Source organism: Aquila chrysaetos, chromosome 10 (assembly GCF_900496995.4).
Source record: "Aquila chrysaetos chrysaetos chromosome 10, bAquChr1.4, whole genome shotgun sequence".
Taxonomy (NCBI): Eukaryota; Metazoa; Chordata; class Aves; order Accipitriformes; family Accipitridae; genus Aquila; species Aquila chrysaetos.
The window spans coordinates 17,580,903-17,597,295 of record NC_044013.1 but is presented as its reverse complement, the minus strand read 5'-3'; the positions used below and the strand labels follow the sequence as shown (position 1 = coordinate 17,597,295).

General features: G+C 37.0%; 1 protein-coding gene across 1 annotated transcript in view; it reads right to left on the bottom strand.

Moving 5' to 3' along the window:
* SLC9A9 (solute carrier family 9 member A9) overlaps positions 1-16,393 on the bottom strand; it is a 222,127-nt gene that overhangs the window by 86,449 nt on the left and 119,285 nt on the right. The window contains exons 10-12 of the mRNA XM_030028894.2: positions 15,760-15,873; positions 13,792-13,903; positions 8,065-8,218 (exon numbers count right to left, since the gene is read on the bottom strand). Coding sequence (XP_029884754.1) covers positions 8,065-8,218; positions 13,792-13,903; positions 15,760-15,873 — 380 coding nt within the window. The remainder of the gene's footprint in view (positions 1-8,064; positions 8,219-13,791; positions 13,904-15,759; positions 15,874-16,393) is intronic.

Here is a 16,393-nt window from a genome sequence, read left to right as displayed (position 1 = left end):
AGTTTTACGGTTTGGGAATTTACGGAAAATAGTTACTTTTTCACTCTGAAAGTTTTATACGGTTAGAAGAGTCTCAAGATTCTCAATGCTTGTATTTACAGTAAGAGATAGTGTCTCAGGAGCTGAGGGGGCTCCATTGCCTGCTGGGAAGCAATAAAAAGGGCCCAGTACGGTTTGCTCATAAAGCTCTGGGGCAGGAGGTTGTCAAGCATATGCAAATGCTTTCAGGTCAGTTGAAGGCTGAGACCTATGTGACCTCTGCCTGAGTTTGTTGTGTTTGACCACCTTCTTAAAGCTCCAAATACCAGAGACAGGTGCTGCCTGTCCTTTACCCACACAGCAGAATACTGCAGGTTTTATCCATCCTCAGTATCTGAAAGGTTTCTTCCTCATTATCAGGTAAAGATGCAAACCCCCAACCTGGATAGTGATGGAAGAAAGTCTTACATGAAAGGTGAGCAGTTTCTGGTGATGGCTTGATCACTGAGTACAGTGTTGAGTAACACACAATTCTAGCCTTGTGCCCACAGCACAGCAGATGCTGCAAATAGAGGCTGTTACGAAAATCATGAGTTTTAACATTGCTTATGTCTTGTTTAGATCACTTTTAAGCCAGTTCGTAATTGTCCAAAGACTTCTGTTTAGCAAACACAGTGGGATTAAGCATGGTAACATAAGAGTCCAGTTATCTCACCACCTCTCCCATAGATCCCATTCATACAGATTTCTACAAATGTGGTCTTGAAGAAGATAATTTTCTCTTATAACTGATTTGACAAAGGGGAGTAAATAAAGCTATCCAGATGCTACAACCATATGATGGCAAATCAGAACTTAACTCTGGCAGAACTCAGAAATAGGTAGATTTTTAATAAGAAGGACTTGTATGTTATTATAAAACTGGAAGAAAGTATCAATCTTTCTCTATAACTGGAAAAATATAGTAATGTAGGAAGCACCATCCACCTTGTCTAAAACAATCTGTTAATCCTTTGATCTGAAGTGCATCCTTCTTTGTTCTTAGGCTGTGGAAAAGGAAGGTTCCTTCTCAGCACTTCCTGTTGTGGAGCCCTGAGGCTCAGTCATATCTTTACCACCATTTCAGTCCTTGAGATTTCTTACCACAACTGTTGCCTTTCTAGATAAGGCAGAACTCACTCTTTCTAAAGCCCATGATATTGTTTTTTTTTTAAATTTGAAGTGCCTCTTCTGGGAAGCAGAAAAAGCAACTTTGGAAGCTTAAAGTACAGACCAAATCTGATCTAAGCTTCCTATGTGGCAGCAACAAGTGGTACTACTGTGGCATTGTAAACTGTCTTTCTGCAGCATCTCTCTGAACACGGGGAATACTACTACAGAGTTTGGGAATAATGAAAAGAATATTTGTGTTACTGAAAGAGTAGCGATATAATGCTGGCCAAGGCCATGTCGTTGCTCTATCATGAAGTTCTGTCTTTCAGCAGTCTATAACCTGTTGATAAAGAGCTGGGGGAAGCACAGAATCTTACTCTACCAACCAATTTTTTTTTTGGTAGACAGCCATGGTCACAAGCAGTCAAGCTACAGCATTTAGCCCGCTGCTACCTGCATCCCTAATGCGATATTCTGGTAAACATACACCCTACCTTAGCCTTTGATATTGGAGAAATGGATTAAAGTGTTGGATACTGAAGGAACCAAAATTTTGAATTCTTGAAAGAATAGCTTATCCGTGAAACATTTTTATTAAGGGGTATACTAGCATTCTCAATGATATTGAACTCTGCTTGCTTGTGACTTTTGGGTGCTGATGTCTGTTGAATGCTCATTTCCTATTGTATTCAGTGGATTTGCAATATGGAAATAGGTGGGAGTTTAGGAGTTAGCAGTGTTTTGATCTTCCATCTTTTACGCTGTAACACTGAATAATGTTATAAGTTTATGCTTCAGATGTGATGCAGTCAAATAGTTGGCCTTCTTTCAAAAGCATTAACAGCTAAGCCAGATTCTCAAAATGTTTTGGATACAGCCCTATCACGTTTTTCCCTTTTTCATTCAGAAAACAGTGCTGTAGCCATACCACAAGGAAACCCCCACAAAAGAATCCCGTCTGTTTTATGTTTTATGGTGGGACTTCTAAAAGTGGAACAACAAAAACTCACCATAAAACTTTAAAAAATGTCTTTAAACCCCTATAAGGAGTCTATATTTGGGTTGGTTGAATGATTCAGTCTATGAAGAATAAATAGAAGAATGCTTGAGACAGCTCGTTTGACTTTGGTGGCTTCATATCAGTGATAGAGATACGTCTATGCGTAATCTGTAAATGACTTTTCCTTTCCTTCATTGCTGTAGATGTGGATGGGGGTTACTGCATGCTTGACCCTTGTAAACAGCAGATTTTTCTTCATGCGGATAACAATATTGCTCCCAGTTTACCTGCACTCTACTCCTAGCCAGTCAGCACTGTTTCCCATACAAAACAGTCAAGTCTCCACAGCAATGATATCCCATTTGCTTATGTAGTCATTTCAAACAGATCTGAGGACTCTTAATTTATAGTATGTGAATCCTCTCTTCTTATTCGTGTTACATGCATTAGATTGTTTTTTGAGTTATATTTTTTACTCTTGACTCATTTCTATATTTTGTGTTCTCAGAGATCACTGACTATATTAAGGTATGCTGTATTTATGCCAGTGTAGTGTGAATGAATGACCAGCCGCTGTTCACCATCAGAGACCTTCTGGCTTCATCAATGCAAATAAAGTTTTGGAAGTGTATAACCTTGACATTTTTAGGTTTAGTTTTGCCTAGATGGGCAAAAAGAAATAGCTATCTGCAGTTACGAAGCTGGAATCTGAACAGTAAAAAGAATAAGCAGAGCTCTGGAAACCTCTGGAAGTGGATCTGAAAGTTTGGGTCAATTAGAAGTTAGGGAAGGCAATATAGTTGCAAATTAGAAGAATAGTTTGTTTTGATTTATTTCATTTACTGGGTTGGTGCTTTCTTATAGAAGAGTGCAATGAGGAGATGTTCCTGCTGAGAATGTGAGTTTGGACAGCCTTGGCTGTCGCCCCAAAATATGGTATGCTAGGCCTCTGGCATTAGTATTTACAGGAAGTTGGAGGTTTGGAACTGAAGTTTTATGTGAACGAGAGATGGCATGTTTTTAAGGGCAGCCAGGCACATAGACATAGCCAGTTCCTAAAATACGTATCAAAGGCAATGGCCAGATAGGCACAGTATTGACAGTTACTATTCAAAGCTGCTTAGTATTTATTTAGCATATGGAATAAAAATCTCCTTATTCACTGAAGAACTGCTGTAAAGAGATGTACAAAGTCTGGAAATCCCTTGACAAACATTTACACTGGAGGTGATGATAAACAAATAGGACCTAATACCTAGCACAATACTTTTATAGGACATATTTTATTAACAGCTTTGTATTTTTGCTCTGCCTGTCAGGAGAATCCTTTATCCCCAAACCTCTCATTGCAGATCTACTGTAAAATGTAGCTCTTTTTTTTTAATCAGAGTATGGGGAATGGAGACATATATCCAAAAGCATTAGCAGGTAATACTCAACATCTCTGAAGGCACATTTATTGAACACTTCAATTTGACTGTGAACTCATACTTAAATGGCTATCTTTGTTTTGTTGTTGATGTATCATGATATTATTCTCACACACTGATGCAGGTTTATACATTGTCTGCCAAGAGCAGTATATTGTAGTCCTTTCACATGGGGAGTAAAGGCAATTTTTTTCTAGTTATAACTCTCAGATAAACCAAAAGACAATGTATTATTTAGGAATGTAGCGCAACCAATTCTGCTCTCACAATTCAGCTGATAATGCTGTAACAGACTGTGCATATGTCTCTGTGCTCAGAAATGTTATGTTACTGTGCCAGACAACTGGGAACATTTAAATAGGACCTGATTTTCAGAAAGCGAACACTCAACACTTCCTGAAACTCAGAGTTTCAGGTATCTAAAAAAGGAGGCAGATAAAATAAATAAGACATTTTTGAAAATGTATGCCTCATTCTTTTTAAACAAATTTAAAAAATGTTTAGACTTTGCCAAGAATTTTAAGACTCATTTTGAAGACTACTCTGTATGGGTAAATATACTAGTAAAATAATGAGAATGATCAGTATGTATTTCTTTTAAAACTGTATTTTGACATACAGAGACATGTAGATATAAATTCTGCCATTAGCAGGTCAGATTTCCAAGGCTTTAAGAACCTTTCCTAGATTCAAGCTATAGTTTAAGTAGGAGCATATGTTTCAATATAACTCTTTTGTTAAATGAAGGGACCTAGAACTTTGAACCTTAATAAAACTGGGTGAACTCCTGGGATCCATTTAAGCTTCTTTTTACAAAAGCTCTCAGCACAGCTGGCCTCTGCAACCTTGTGAGATAGTTGAGTGATATTGCTGCATTAAATGGGAGATGGAAATGGAGCCTTTTTCAGTAGCACATGGTTAATTTTGATAATGTATCTTACAACATGTTTTGGCAACAATTTGCAAGTGTTGTATAAGCCATACGTATTCCTGGGATAAATCAGCTGGTAGTTATCTCTGAGGACACATCTTCATCTCTTCTCTAAAAATAGTGTGACAGATTATATTTACATTAAGTTGAATTTTAACTGAAAAAAAAGAAAAGCAGATCTGATGCTATTGCTGTGAGGAGAGGTGGAAGATTATGGAAATTGCAGTTATTATGGAAACAAAGATTGATTTTTCAGAAGACTGTTACTACCATTATTTAAAAATTGTCATTGTTATATTCCCTTACAGTCTGTTGATATACGAGGAGTCTTGGTCACTGTTATGAGAATTTCACAATATAAATTACAGAGAGTGCAATAAATCATTGAAATATGGTATAATATGTAGACAATAATATAAAATAAGAAGGCTGTACAGATACTGTCTTTTACCTTGACTAACACTGTCATGCATTATGGTAGAGCAAATGGTAAATATATTAGTGTTAGTTATTTGTAATTTATGTTATTTTTACATATCTTCAACTTAATGGATGATAGACTTATTTATGTTTTAAAACCAAAATGTGGATAAGTTCATCTGTAACGTACAAAATTACGCACTTATCTCTAGGATAAGATTGACTTGATCAACCTTGAGGAGTTAAGAGCTGCATCTCCTGAACTACTGATAGGAACTGTAGCCTATTCCACATAACTAGAGAGGGCGCAAATTAAAATGTATGTGAATAAGATTCAATTCATCCAAATAGTCTCAGAAATCACGTTTCTCTTTATTATATTCTAAATGCCTCCTGTTCAATTAAATACGCTACCTGCTGGATAATAATTTTATGATGAAATGGTTAATTGGCAAAAAAGCACAGTCAGCTTTAGGCTATTATTTGCTGATTCACTGTATTTTTGACTGTTCCTGTCTCCTGAGAAGGTTACCTATACAGCAACTCATAGGTTACGTAGGGAAATCCAGTGTAGTCACGGTGATCTTAAAGCAGCCATTCATATGTTTTTCATTGACTGTAAGTACTTAATTTTGATAATGGGAATAACTTTATTTCTAGTTGTTTAGATTAACTGATCTAGCGCTGTGCTTTGGATTTGGGCGATATTGGTAAATCTGGTTCCCTAAAGCTTTGGGGAATCACCCAGAAATAGTCAAACTGTCCTGGGATGGTGCCTGGTATTAAGTTCACATCAATTGAACAATTAAGGGCTACTGTAAGACCAGTCTCCCTCTTCTGTACTTACAGAAATATTTGCAGCATTTCACTGGCTTCATCCCTTTTTTTCTGTAATTGATGACATACCAACCCATTCCAATGAGTCTCTTCACAGACAATTGTATAATTTTTGTACTCATAATACAGTTTCCCTTGGCTTTGTGAGCTGAACCCTCTGAACTAGCATGAAAAATACAATCTCTTTCTTCCAATTTTATAAAAAAAAAAAAGTGGGGGTAGATGCAGCTCACAACTGCCATTCAGGCACAGCTGCAAGCATACTGGGGGTAGTACACCAGGCAAAGTGGTGTAATTTGGAGCAGCCCCATAACTCTCTCAGCAAACCCAGGTCTGCTAGAATCCATACAAGTATCAACTGGCATGAATTACCACCACCTTTAAATAATTACTTAGCAAAATTACTTAAGACTAAAATGACAAATGCTGATAGCTAAGGACAAAATTCCATACTGAGGTGTAATAAATTACAAAGACAGTTAAATATATTCGCTAGAAAGAGAAATCAGAGCCTCAAGATACATTTGTAATTAAAGATGTCTATTTAAAGTTTTATCTCAGTTTGGCCACACACTCATAATTTATGAAGCTGTATGTTCTGATGTCAAGAAATTAAGCGGGAATTGTGAACCTAATAGCTTTGTAGTAAGAAAATCTATATCCCAGTTACAAAAACAAATTATTTGATTGGTAAATCTGCCTGGCAGATCTGCTGGGATTCAGAGGAGATCCCCAAAGAGATGAGCATTTCAGACCAAAAATCACTGTCTGCTTTCAATGTCTTTGGTAAAATCTGTTTGTTGTACAAGTGGGTAAAGAAAGAAGCACATGCTTGCATTGAACAGTATAAAAAGTATGAGAGTCAGCCCCCTCACTTGTGGTCTTGTGGGCCTTCCCACCTCTGGGTACTACTAAGTGGCAGAAGAAATGCCATTGCATCCAATTAAATTGCTTGTGTTAGTGAAAGCACTTGACAATGTTCATTTAAAAACTACCTAGAGGGCTAGACTGGGACAGCCATCTAGTGACCTAAGTCCTTAGCCTAGACACATGACTACCGCCCATCTCCTTTTTCCCTTACTGTATTCTCAAAATTATTCCTTAATCTCCTATTACAGTAATCCAAACTGATTTGGTCCACAAGATCTAATAAGAATATTCCTTCTCACCCACATTTCTGTTGCCATATAGAGCAACTCTATTGCTGACTGACAGTGAAGAAGTGGCAAATCTCAGAAAGATGGCTGATAGTGGCAGAGTGTATCCACAATTTGATTGACATTATGGGTCATAAGAGAGTTGTTATGAAAAAGAGTCACACTGTTACAGAAATAGAAAGCCCCCACACTGCATATGGATGCCTGCATTTTATGTTTATACAGTACATTTGTCCACTAGCCCTTATTTTGTCTGTAAGCTCTTATCTATGCTCTTTGTTAAAGCTCCAATTTAGTTATCTTCTGCTGGTATTTTATAGCAACAGTCTGACACGAAGGCTTGTTAATCAGACATAATTTTGTAAACAAGGAAAGCATATGCTACATATAGAATAAGTGATTAGGAATTGTGAATTACAAGCCTATCTTGATACTGAGGTTTTCTTTGGTGACCTTACAAACCATGGCAGTGAGTTCTAAATGGCTTATGAAGTAACCAGAACTCAGCAATAATATTACACTCTTATTGTTGAAAGTGGGGTTTTGGAAAGCACGCTTGGCGGACACTACATTTAAATTAGATACTCTTTATTCCAGCTTCCTATTTCCCTCTCTTTTCTCATTTAACCTCCCTTGCCATTCATTGCTGTCTGTGAATACAAGTGACTATGAAGTAATTTAAAAAATAATATAGTGAAGGAACATATATAAAACAATGAGTAATAAATTAATGGCTGAATGATATACCAATGCAGGTAGATTTTCTCGTATATTCACATTATAATTAGAAATATTTTACTTATGACATGTTTGTGTAATAAATACACATTTTTAGATGAGGGCAAAATAAGCCTTTATAGCTCTTCAACAGTGAGGAGGACACGGCTAACATTTATTCACAGTGTTTAAAAGGAACAGTAGTGAAACAAACTCTTAGGAAATAACGATGGGTCTGACCTAGGTCCAAACCCATAACGAACTTGGGAAGAAACTGTTCCTTGTGGTCTGGAGCCTCTATCAGGTACCCAAACACTTCTTTTGTGCTTGTAAAACTCTACTAAAAAGCATATAAGTAAGCCTTAGAAAGCTATAGGAATATAGTGATCCATAGTGATTGCATTCTATTTTGATGGTTAATGTTGTAAAGAGAGTACTAACCTGATCTGAAGCCACGTAAGCATTGGTGTTGTGCCCCCACCAAATACCCAGACTGTGAAAAACACAATAAGCAGTGCTGTTGTAAACATCATTTGTTTGGGTTGGGATTCTGTGTCTCGAATAGCCAATGCAAATGCTATTGCACCACGTAAACCTAAAAAAAAAAAAAAAAAAGAAAAAAAAAAAGACAAGAATGATGAACTTAATGTGATGGAGAAACAGACCCTTACTCTTTTCAGCCGAAACCCAATTCCAAGGGCAGAGGGAATTTTCAGACCACAACCATGCTATTATAAAATGCTGAATTGTGCTAATTGAAAGGATGGTGTTTCATGCAATGTAAGCAACTTTGCAAAAGTGGACAGTGAAGCTACTCTTATATTCACACAATAATCACACATTTGTTTTACATTTACTGAATTCTTTCTCTTGAATAATTGCAAATTAAACAGTAATCTGGACTTTATGCATGTTAAAAAAGAAATCTATTACCTCTGTTGTTTTACTGACTTCACTGGGACTACTCATGAAATCAGGTGCAAGTGAGAAAGAGGGCTGGCATTAAAATCTGTACCCAAATAGGCTACCCATTTATTGCTTGCAAAAATAGAAAATTTCTTTCAAATCTTTCCATGTGCTAAGAACAGTCAGAAAAATTATGACTTAAAAGCAATGAATAGTTTTTAAAAGATGATTTTAAGTATCTAAAAAGGAGATGCAGAATAAATGTAGATTTTTAGCTCTTACTGTACTTGAAATATTATAATAGTTGTAAAATTATACACCTACAGAGACTGAATAAACAAAAACTTACAAACGTGGAGAAAACAGCTAACAGTGAGTGTAAAAAAAGCTCCATAGGTAGTAATAAGCTAACTAAATAGGTCCTTACAGAGTGACACATTTAAAAAAAGAGGGGAAAAAAAGCCCACTAATGCCTCCAGCCCTCAGGATGCATAATACGAATAATAATCTATATTTTCCAATGCTTTTTATTTATCTGTTTAAATTTACTTTATTGTTTTCAGAAAAAAATTCCAGAAAATTAGTGTAGAGACCAAGGCTATTACATGTACACAGTACACACTGAATCCAAAAAGTACTTTGCAAGTATTGAGATTAAACCTAATAATCAAACCTGTTGTAAGGCACTGATGGTATAGGCAGAATCATTTAATCAACTGCTAAATGCAGCTATTTTTGTAATAGAACTCTAAAGTTCTTTAAGATTACATAACTAGAATGTGAATTATTTGGTATAGAAGGTGGACAGTTTATCCAGAGAACAACACAAAGCCATTTCTGCAAGGAAGTACCAGACTGTAGTTACACTAGCTGAAAATGGTCAGTGGCAGCAGGTTTAAAATCTCTGCTTTTATGAAAATAACACTGCAGTCAACAAGTGGGCTTGTCCTTGACTTTGCTTTTATGTAAAAGACATCTCTAAGGATGCACATGCTTTACTATTTTCTTATGGGAAAAAAATATCAGCTCATGTTAAACATGTATTTGAGGAGGGAAGGAACCACTATTGAAATGGTCTTTTTCCAGGCATTATAGTGGTAATCTAGATGACTAGCCCAGATTAAATGCTTAAATTATTGGTGGCTACATTCTGGTGGAAAACAATGCTGCTTTCCACAACTGCATCACAATGGTATGTGCAATATTAAATCTAGAACATCCCTTTTGGTAAGAGGGAATATTAAAAAAAATTTGTTAATTAATATGTCATTAAGACTCTCTACTTCTTGAGCGCTGGACTGGATATTTCATCAGTTTAGAGAAATAGTGAGTGCCTTCACTGCATTTTTCATTTATGAAAAGGCTCAACATGATCTTTAAGAGCTAATTAATTTTCAACTAAAACCATGTCTAAAGTAAAATAAATAATCAAACAAAGCATTTGCTTCCAGTTTAAAGCAGTGGGAAGCAGATGAATATAACCTAAAAGGTAAAGACTCAGTGAAAAGCAAGGAACACTATTATATATATATATCAAAATACATTCCAGGTAACAACACAAATGAAGGAACGGAATTTTAACAACATCAGAAGATGGTAGGATACTGAAATAGACTGAGGATAAAGAAGGTTAGGTTTTCTCTAACACCTCAGGGAAAAGCACTAACAAAGCACAATGGAATGATTGGCTCCAATGGACTTTGGTACCTCAGCTACACCTGGAGAGAGTGGTGCAGTAGAAAGAAAATGCTCTGATGAACCACTGGCAGAGATTCTCTTCCCTCAACTTTCAGAGATGCTGCACTGCCAGCAGCTCCACAATCTGTGCTGTGATCCATTGATCCTCTGAGCTCTATCACAGATTTCCTACCAGATTTTTCTGCTAGTGATGCCAGCCATTAGGGATTCATCTTTATGAGATATTCTTTAATGTGTCAGGGCCTCCAAAGAAAACCACCTCCAGGGTTAAGCTTCAGAGTCCCACAGGATAGGAAAGGTGTGTCCTATTGGGCTGTTATCCATCTTTGCTCACACTCCGCAAACACACATCACTGAACCCATCCCTCTGAAGAGCCTTTGAAGGCAGTAGTGTTTGTGGGTAGTGTAGAGAGAATCTGCTAGGAAAGGAGACTTTCTGTATGTAGATCTGGTGTTTTGGTTTCAACTGTAGTTCTCTGCTCTTTTCTTCCTTGCTTTCTTTTCTCTTCAGCTGATTTCTTTTCATATCTATCTTCTTGGAGAAATTCACTTTGACACTTCCCACCACCATGTATTTATAAGTGTGCAGATGTAAATGCCTGCACAACAGCTACCTGTACACAGGCATTCTTTTTCATTTTTCTTCTGCATTTGTGTTCCACCCTTTCAGACTTCACTGCTGCTGTAATGTCTTATATTAACAGCAACCGCCCCTGTAGCACTGTGTCCCACAAGCCTCTCTCTTGCTGATTTATATGCTGTAGAGAAGAGGAAAGGGCAGTAAAAAGTAAATAGAGATATTGGAAAAAGAGTGGAAGGTGCAGTACTGTACCTGTGAAATAGTCCCCTCCTGGTCATGTGGCAGCGATGCCCAAATATTGAATGTTATTCCCATTAATAAGTCCATCTGGATCCATTTAATTTCCTTCTCTTTTAATTTTATTACCAGTTAAAGGCATCACAGCAGGGTCTGAACTGAAATGAGGCATTTTTCATGCAGCATAGACCACTAGTGTATAGTAATACCTCCCTTACAATTTAAGACTTCAAAATATTTCTTTTTCACATGAGCAGAGGCTGCTGGCCTGCTCATTTAACTGATGTTGAACTTAATTTGAGAAGCTCAGGCTTAATTATACAAGGACTAATCTAGTTTTGTTTTACAATGGAATATTATCAGGAGTCATGATTAAACATAGTTGTAAAAGTGAATCCAACCTCCATAATGTGGTGTTAGAGGAGTGGCAGAAGCAGATGAAGAATGTAATAAATCAAAATGCTACGTAATCCACTTCCAAGCCTAACTCTTCCACCTTTTCTCAAATGTATTAATGCTCACCAAAAAGTAGAACTTAATGACTTCAGTAGAATTCTTTGCAGAGTAAGGTATACTCAAATGCTAATCAACAATGTACTTGCCTGACCTTAATTGCTTTTTTCAGACTTTGATATTCATGGTGATTATGGCAGTAAAACTCAGTAAAGAAAGCAGTAAATGTTTTGTGCATTTGGTAATGATAAGATGGAAAACAAAACTTGCCCCAAATTCATTGTTTTCTACATCTGAGTGTGTGATGCTGTGGTGAGTGAAGCCCAGTTTTCCCCATGATTGACTAGAACCTGATGCTATACCAGAATATTGCTGCTGATCTTGTGTAGGCAATAAGCATCTTCCTCCAAACTCAATTTCAATGCCCTGTTTACTCATATCAGAAATGTCTCTCTCTTCTGGTAGTCATTGTCTTCTCTGTTTATCACTATATACAGTATGATCAGTTTATAGTAAATGAGAATGTTATTGGTAACTAAGCACAAATCCTAGTGCATATTAAAAAGTACAATTACACAGAAAAGCCACATATCGTAAGTGTTCTGTGAAGTGTGAAGCTGCTGGCAGTGTGAAAGGCAGTCAGTCCTTATTGCTCTACTTGCAGATGATGCCATTTACTTTTCTATAATGTTGTGAAGACATTTTTCTCTACAAAATACAGTGTTTCTTTGAAAACAGTTAAAAATTACTTTTCTGAGTATTTTAACATTTACATTTTAGAAGTTTTCAATACTACTATTTTCAGTTCTCAGCTGCCAGATTGTACTGGAAAGTTAATGTGTGAGTTCTCACGTTCACTTGTTGGCTGCAGGCTACTTTCTGCTCCTAGTTCTGTGGAGAATGAAATTTGACTGGAGAAAATGGGGACAGAAAAGTTGGAGAATAAGATCTATTTTAGAAGATTTTTAATTCTGTACTTTATCCAATGAAAAATAAAAGCAAAAACGGAGTCCGGAAACTAGATAACTAATGATATGAAGCTATTTTTCATGCTGTTGTCTAGTTGGCCACCTGCTAGCTTTACTAGAGTGATCTGCACATACATCTTACATGGCTAACAACTGTAGGTGAGCAGGCAGTCTGAAAGCCAGTTCCTAATGGATGTATGTCATCATCTGTTACTACAATCTAGCTGGTATTAGCTGACATTTTCAGTGGCAGCTTTTAGCAGAAGGATTGAATGGATATAGAAATGAACTACTGTGTTGCTCTCTAGAGACATGGAATTATATAGGCATAAATGAGGCACCCTGATGTGGAGTACTCCTGATGAGGAAGCTTGAAATGTGGTGCATTGTATTTTACTTGTTATTTGGCTAAATAGATCAGTGTATATTAAGGCTGTCAATCAAGAACTTTTATCCATTAAAATTTGGAATAGCTTTTTTGTACAAAAAGCAGGAAAATGAAGAAAAAAAGTGCTGACTTTCCAATTTTAGAAAATTATTTCATAAATGGCATTGGGGGACCTGTATTTCTGTCTTTTACTGAACAAATATTCTTAGCTTATAAGCGAGTTTTTCCTAACTAGCATCAGAAAGTCAAGTGGAGGTATTTCTAGCTTGTGCAAGTCCAAAAATAGAGAATCCAGCTGAGATTTTAACAGTCCAGGGGATGATGCACGAATCAGAGTAGAACATGGCTCCCTCTTCTGGAATTTTTTTTTTTTTTTTTTAATTCTACAATGTTAACTAGAGTTTAAAAACAACAAAATCTTAATTTGGAAAATAAAGTACTCAAATATCAGTCTGGAATACATATGAAAAGGTCTGTAGAATTAAAGTCTCCTAGTCTCAACTGGTAAAACTGTTCCTGAAGTTCAAGGAATTGCCAAAGACTGTGTCTGATTTGAGTATCAGTACTAACACCTGCAAAGCTGGACATTTATTTGCTGGTATATAAGCATACTGTCAGGTATACTACAGGTGCCTTTAAAACAACACAACATAAACCCATGGTATTGCCAAATTGCCATGGAAGTGTAGACAGATGAGGGACAATGGGCTGAAAGACTGGCTTCCTGGGTGGTAGGTTTCCAAAAAGTTAATTTAAATAGGTCTAGAGCACAGTGAAGCTGAAGAGAATACATCCATTTACTTCAGTAGCTTTGAAGGGACTATCTTGAGTTTTAAGATACTGACTTCTTTGTGATAGATGTGGCTTTTTCTAGTGATAGTTGGCTGTCTTTGTCAGTTGTTAAATGTGGACAGGAAAAATACCAAAATAGCACTTACCTGAAAACATCATCATGTGCTGAAAGTTCCTGGGAATCTTTTGTTTTCGACCCAAATTCAAAAGGAAAGAAAGTGGGTATATGTTGCAAGCTCTTGCCACAAAAACTGCCACCTAAAATGTAAGATGTTGAGGAAAACGGTGGAGGAAATACTGACAAAACCAGAGTTAACTTAAACCCAGTATTTCTCCAAAGTTATTTTAAAAGTGTAATTAAAATGAATATGAGATTATCTTCCTTCATATTTTACATGTCAGATCCTTCTGGTTCCAATTTCATTATAAAACTGCAATGGCAGAGATTGTCTTCCCCAGACATCCTGGTTTTATATTCATCATTATATATCCCACTTTAGTCACTCTACTTTTACTCATCACATTTGTATCACATGTGACTTCATCTTCAGTCCTTCAGTAAAATGCCTGTCATCAATTGCAGAGATGGCATTATCTCCTTGAGAAGCAATTTGCAAAGAATAAATGTGCTTTTGGACATGATTACTTTCTTATTTCCTGACAATTCATATTGTCTATATCCAGCACACTTTGCTTTTTTTTATTTCTCCTGTTTCTTTGGAGATTTTTCAAAAGGAACTCCTTATTACTCCTCTGTGGAACAATCACAAAAGTTGCCTTAATTAGAAACATGAGGCTATTTTAGATTTAAAACAAAGACCGTCAGAGCTCCTTATACAGGCTTCTAGCAGGTTCCATCCTCCTGTCTTGTGACTCTTAGGGCTCAATTATGGCACTCTTAGTCTGAAACATGCTGTGGACTGTAGAATAGATGAAGTACGTGAGTGGCAAGGTGTGTATGTATCTCATCTGCTGGGCCAAGAGCTGCTTAAACCTCCTATGGACTTGGGAGAACATGCATTAGCAGGTGTTGCTTCACATGCCCTGTCCTCAGCTGTCCAGTGCGACCCTGTTGCAGTCGGTTGGCTCTTAGTGAGAGGAGATGATAGAGCCAGGTCCCCGCAGTGCTCTGCCGCACAGTCCCCACCTGGGATGCTGAGTGCTGCTCTCGTGTTCAATTGTCTTCCCATGCTAGGAGTGCAGGACGCAGTATTGCACTTGCCTTGTGGTGGGGGGGGGGGGGTGCAATAGGCTCTGGGGGTCCTCTCTGCCGTTTAACCCAACCTGTTGCCGAGGGAGCTGTGATGCAGTTCTTATTTATTCATTTGGAAGTTACATATAAAAATTACTGCAAGTAAACAGTATGATCCCAACTTTCAAAGCTATTACAGTTCATCAGAAAGTTATAAGCAAAGGGCTGCTGCTCTGAGCCAAAAAAATAATTCTGTAAATCGTCAGTGTGAAAAGAATCAATATCGCTGTACAAGTAAGCAACAGATTTGTTGAGAAACCGTGGCAGAATTAAAGACACAGTCTCTTAGGCACGTGATGGTGTAAATAAATCCATGTACACTAGAGATATCAAATACAAAGAAGGAAAGATTTGAGCAATGCAGAACTGTTTTCTTTTTAAGGACTTAATATAATTTCAGTAGCTTTGGGGAAGTTCTGCTTATGGCACATATATGTCTGGAGGCAGCTCTACAGTTTGTGGATCTGCACTGGTTCTGGACAGGCAAAAAGATTTTGTGTGCCTGCACCTGTCCCCACAGATATGTCCCAATGCACATCCCAATTTCCCACCCCACTTGTAAACCAGTGGCAAAAGTTCCCCAGCTGGTTTAAAGCTATTTGCCTTGCAGCAGATCTGCAAAACAGTGACTGTCTAAAGACCACGTGCTTACGTGCGTTGAGCCAGCTATTAAGATATATGTAATAAATATGATTGACTCTGGGCTTGACAAAAAATTGATTTTTAGTATTTAAGGAACTGATTGGTTTGCTTGTTGATTTTTTTTTCCCACATGGAGCACACATTCTTTATATATATATATATATATATAAATATTTACATACGTGTACATAGATATATACTTCTTTAAAGCAAAGGATACAAATGCACCAAATATAAAAAGAGGATTGAAGAGATGATTTTGAAATGTGAATAGTGCGAGTCCCATGTAACAGAAGATGACGTTCTCAGCCAAAAAATTCATGAACTCGAACAACTTAAGAGAGAAAAAACATAATTATGACTCAAGTCTGTAACTACTGTTTATCACCAGGTTCCCTTGGAATACAGAACTATTTAGATGAAAGGAACAGAAATTGCACCTATTTCAAGGGTGGATTTTAAAACCGTCTAATTTGCTATACAGTACACGTGGTGTCTTTTAGCTTTAAAAATCATAGTTGCTTGCATGTTTTTCTCTGATTTGCGTATGAAAGCTTGACATAGACAACTGATAAAATACATAAACAGCAAGTAAGTTATACAAGCTTCAATGCAAACTGCAAGGAAGCTGGGGGAATTTAACTTCAATCATGTTTACACAGGTGAGCCTGGGAAATGGCTCCTGATCACACAAGTGGCTATGCATAGTACAGTACTGGGTATGGGTACACTACTGCCAAGAGAGAAAAAAAAAGTCCCTAAATGGACTTTAAGAACCTGTGCCTTTAAAATACAACGCAATCTTTTTTATTACCATGAATATTATCCTGCAGATGAAAACTTTTATTGCACTG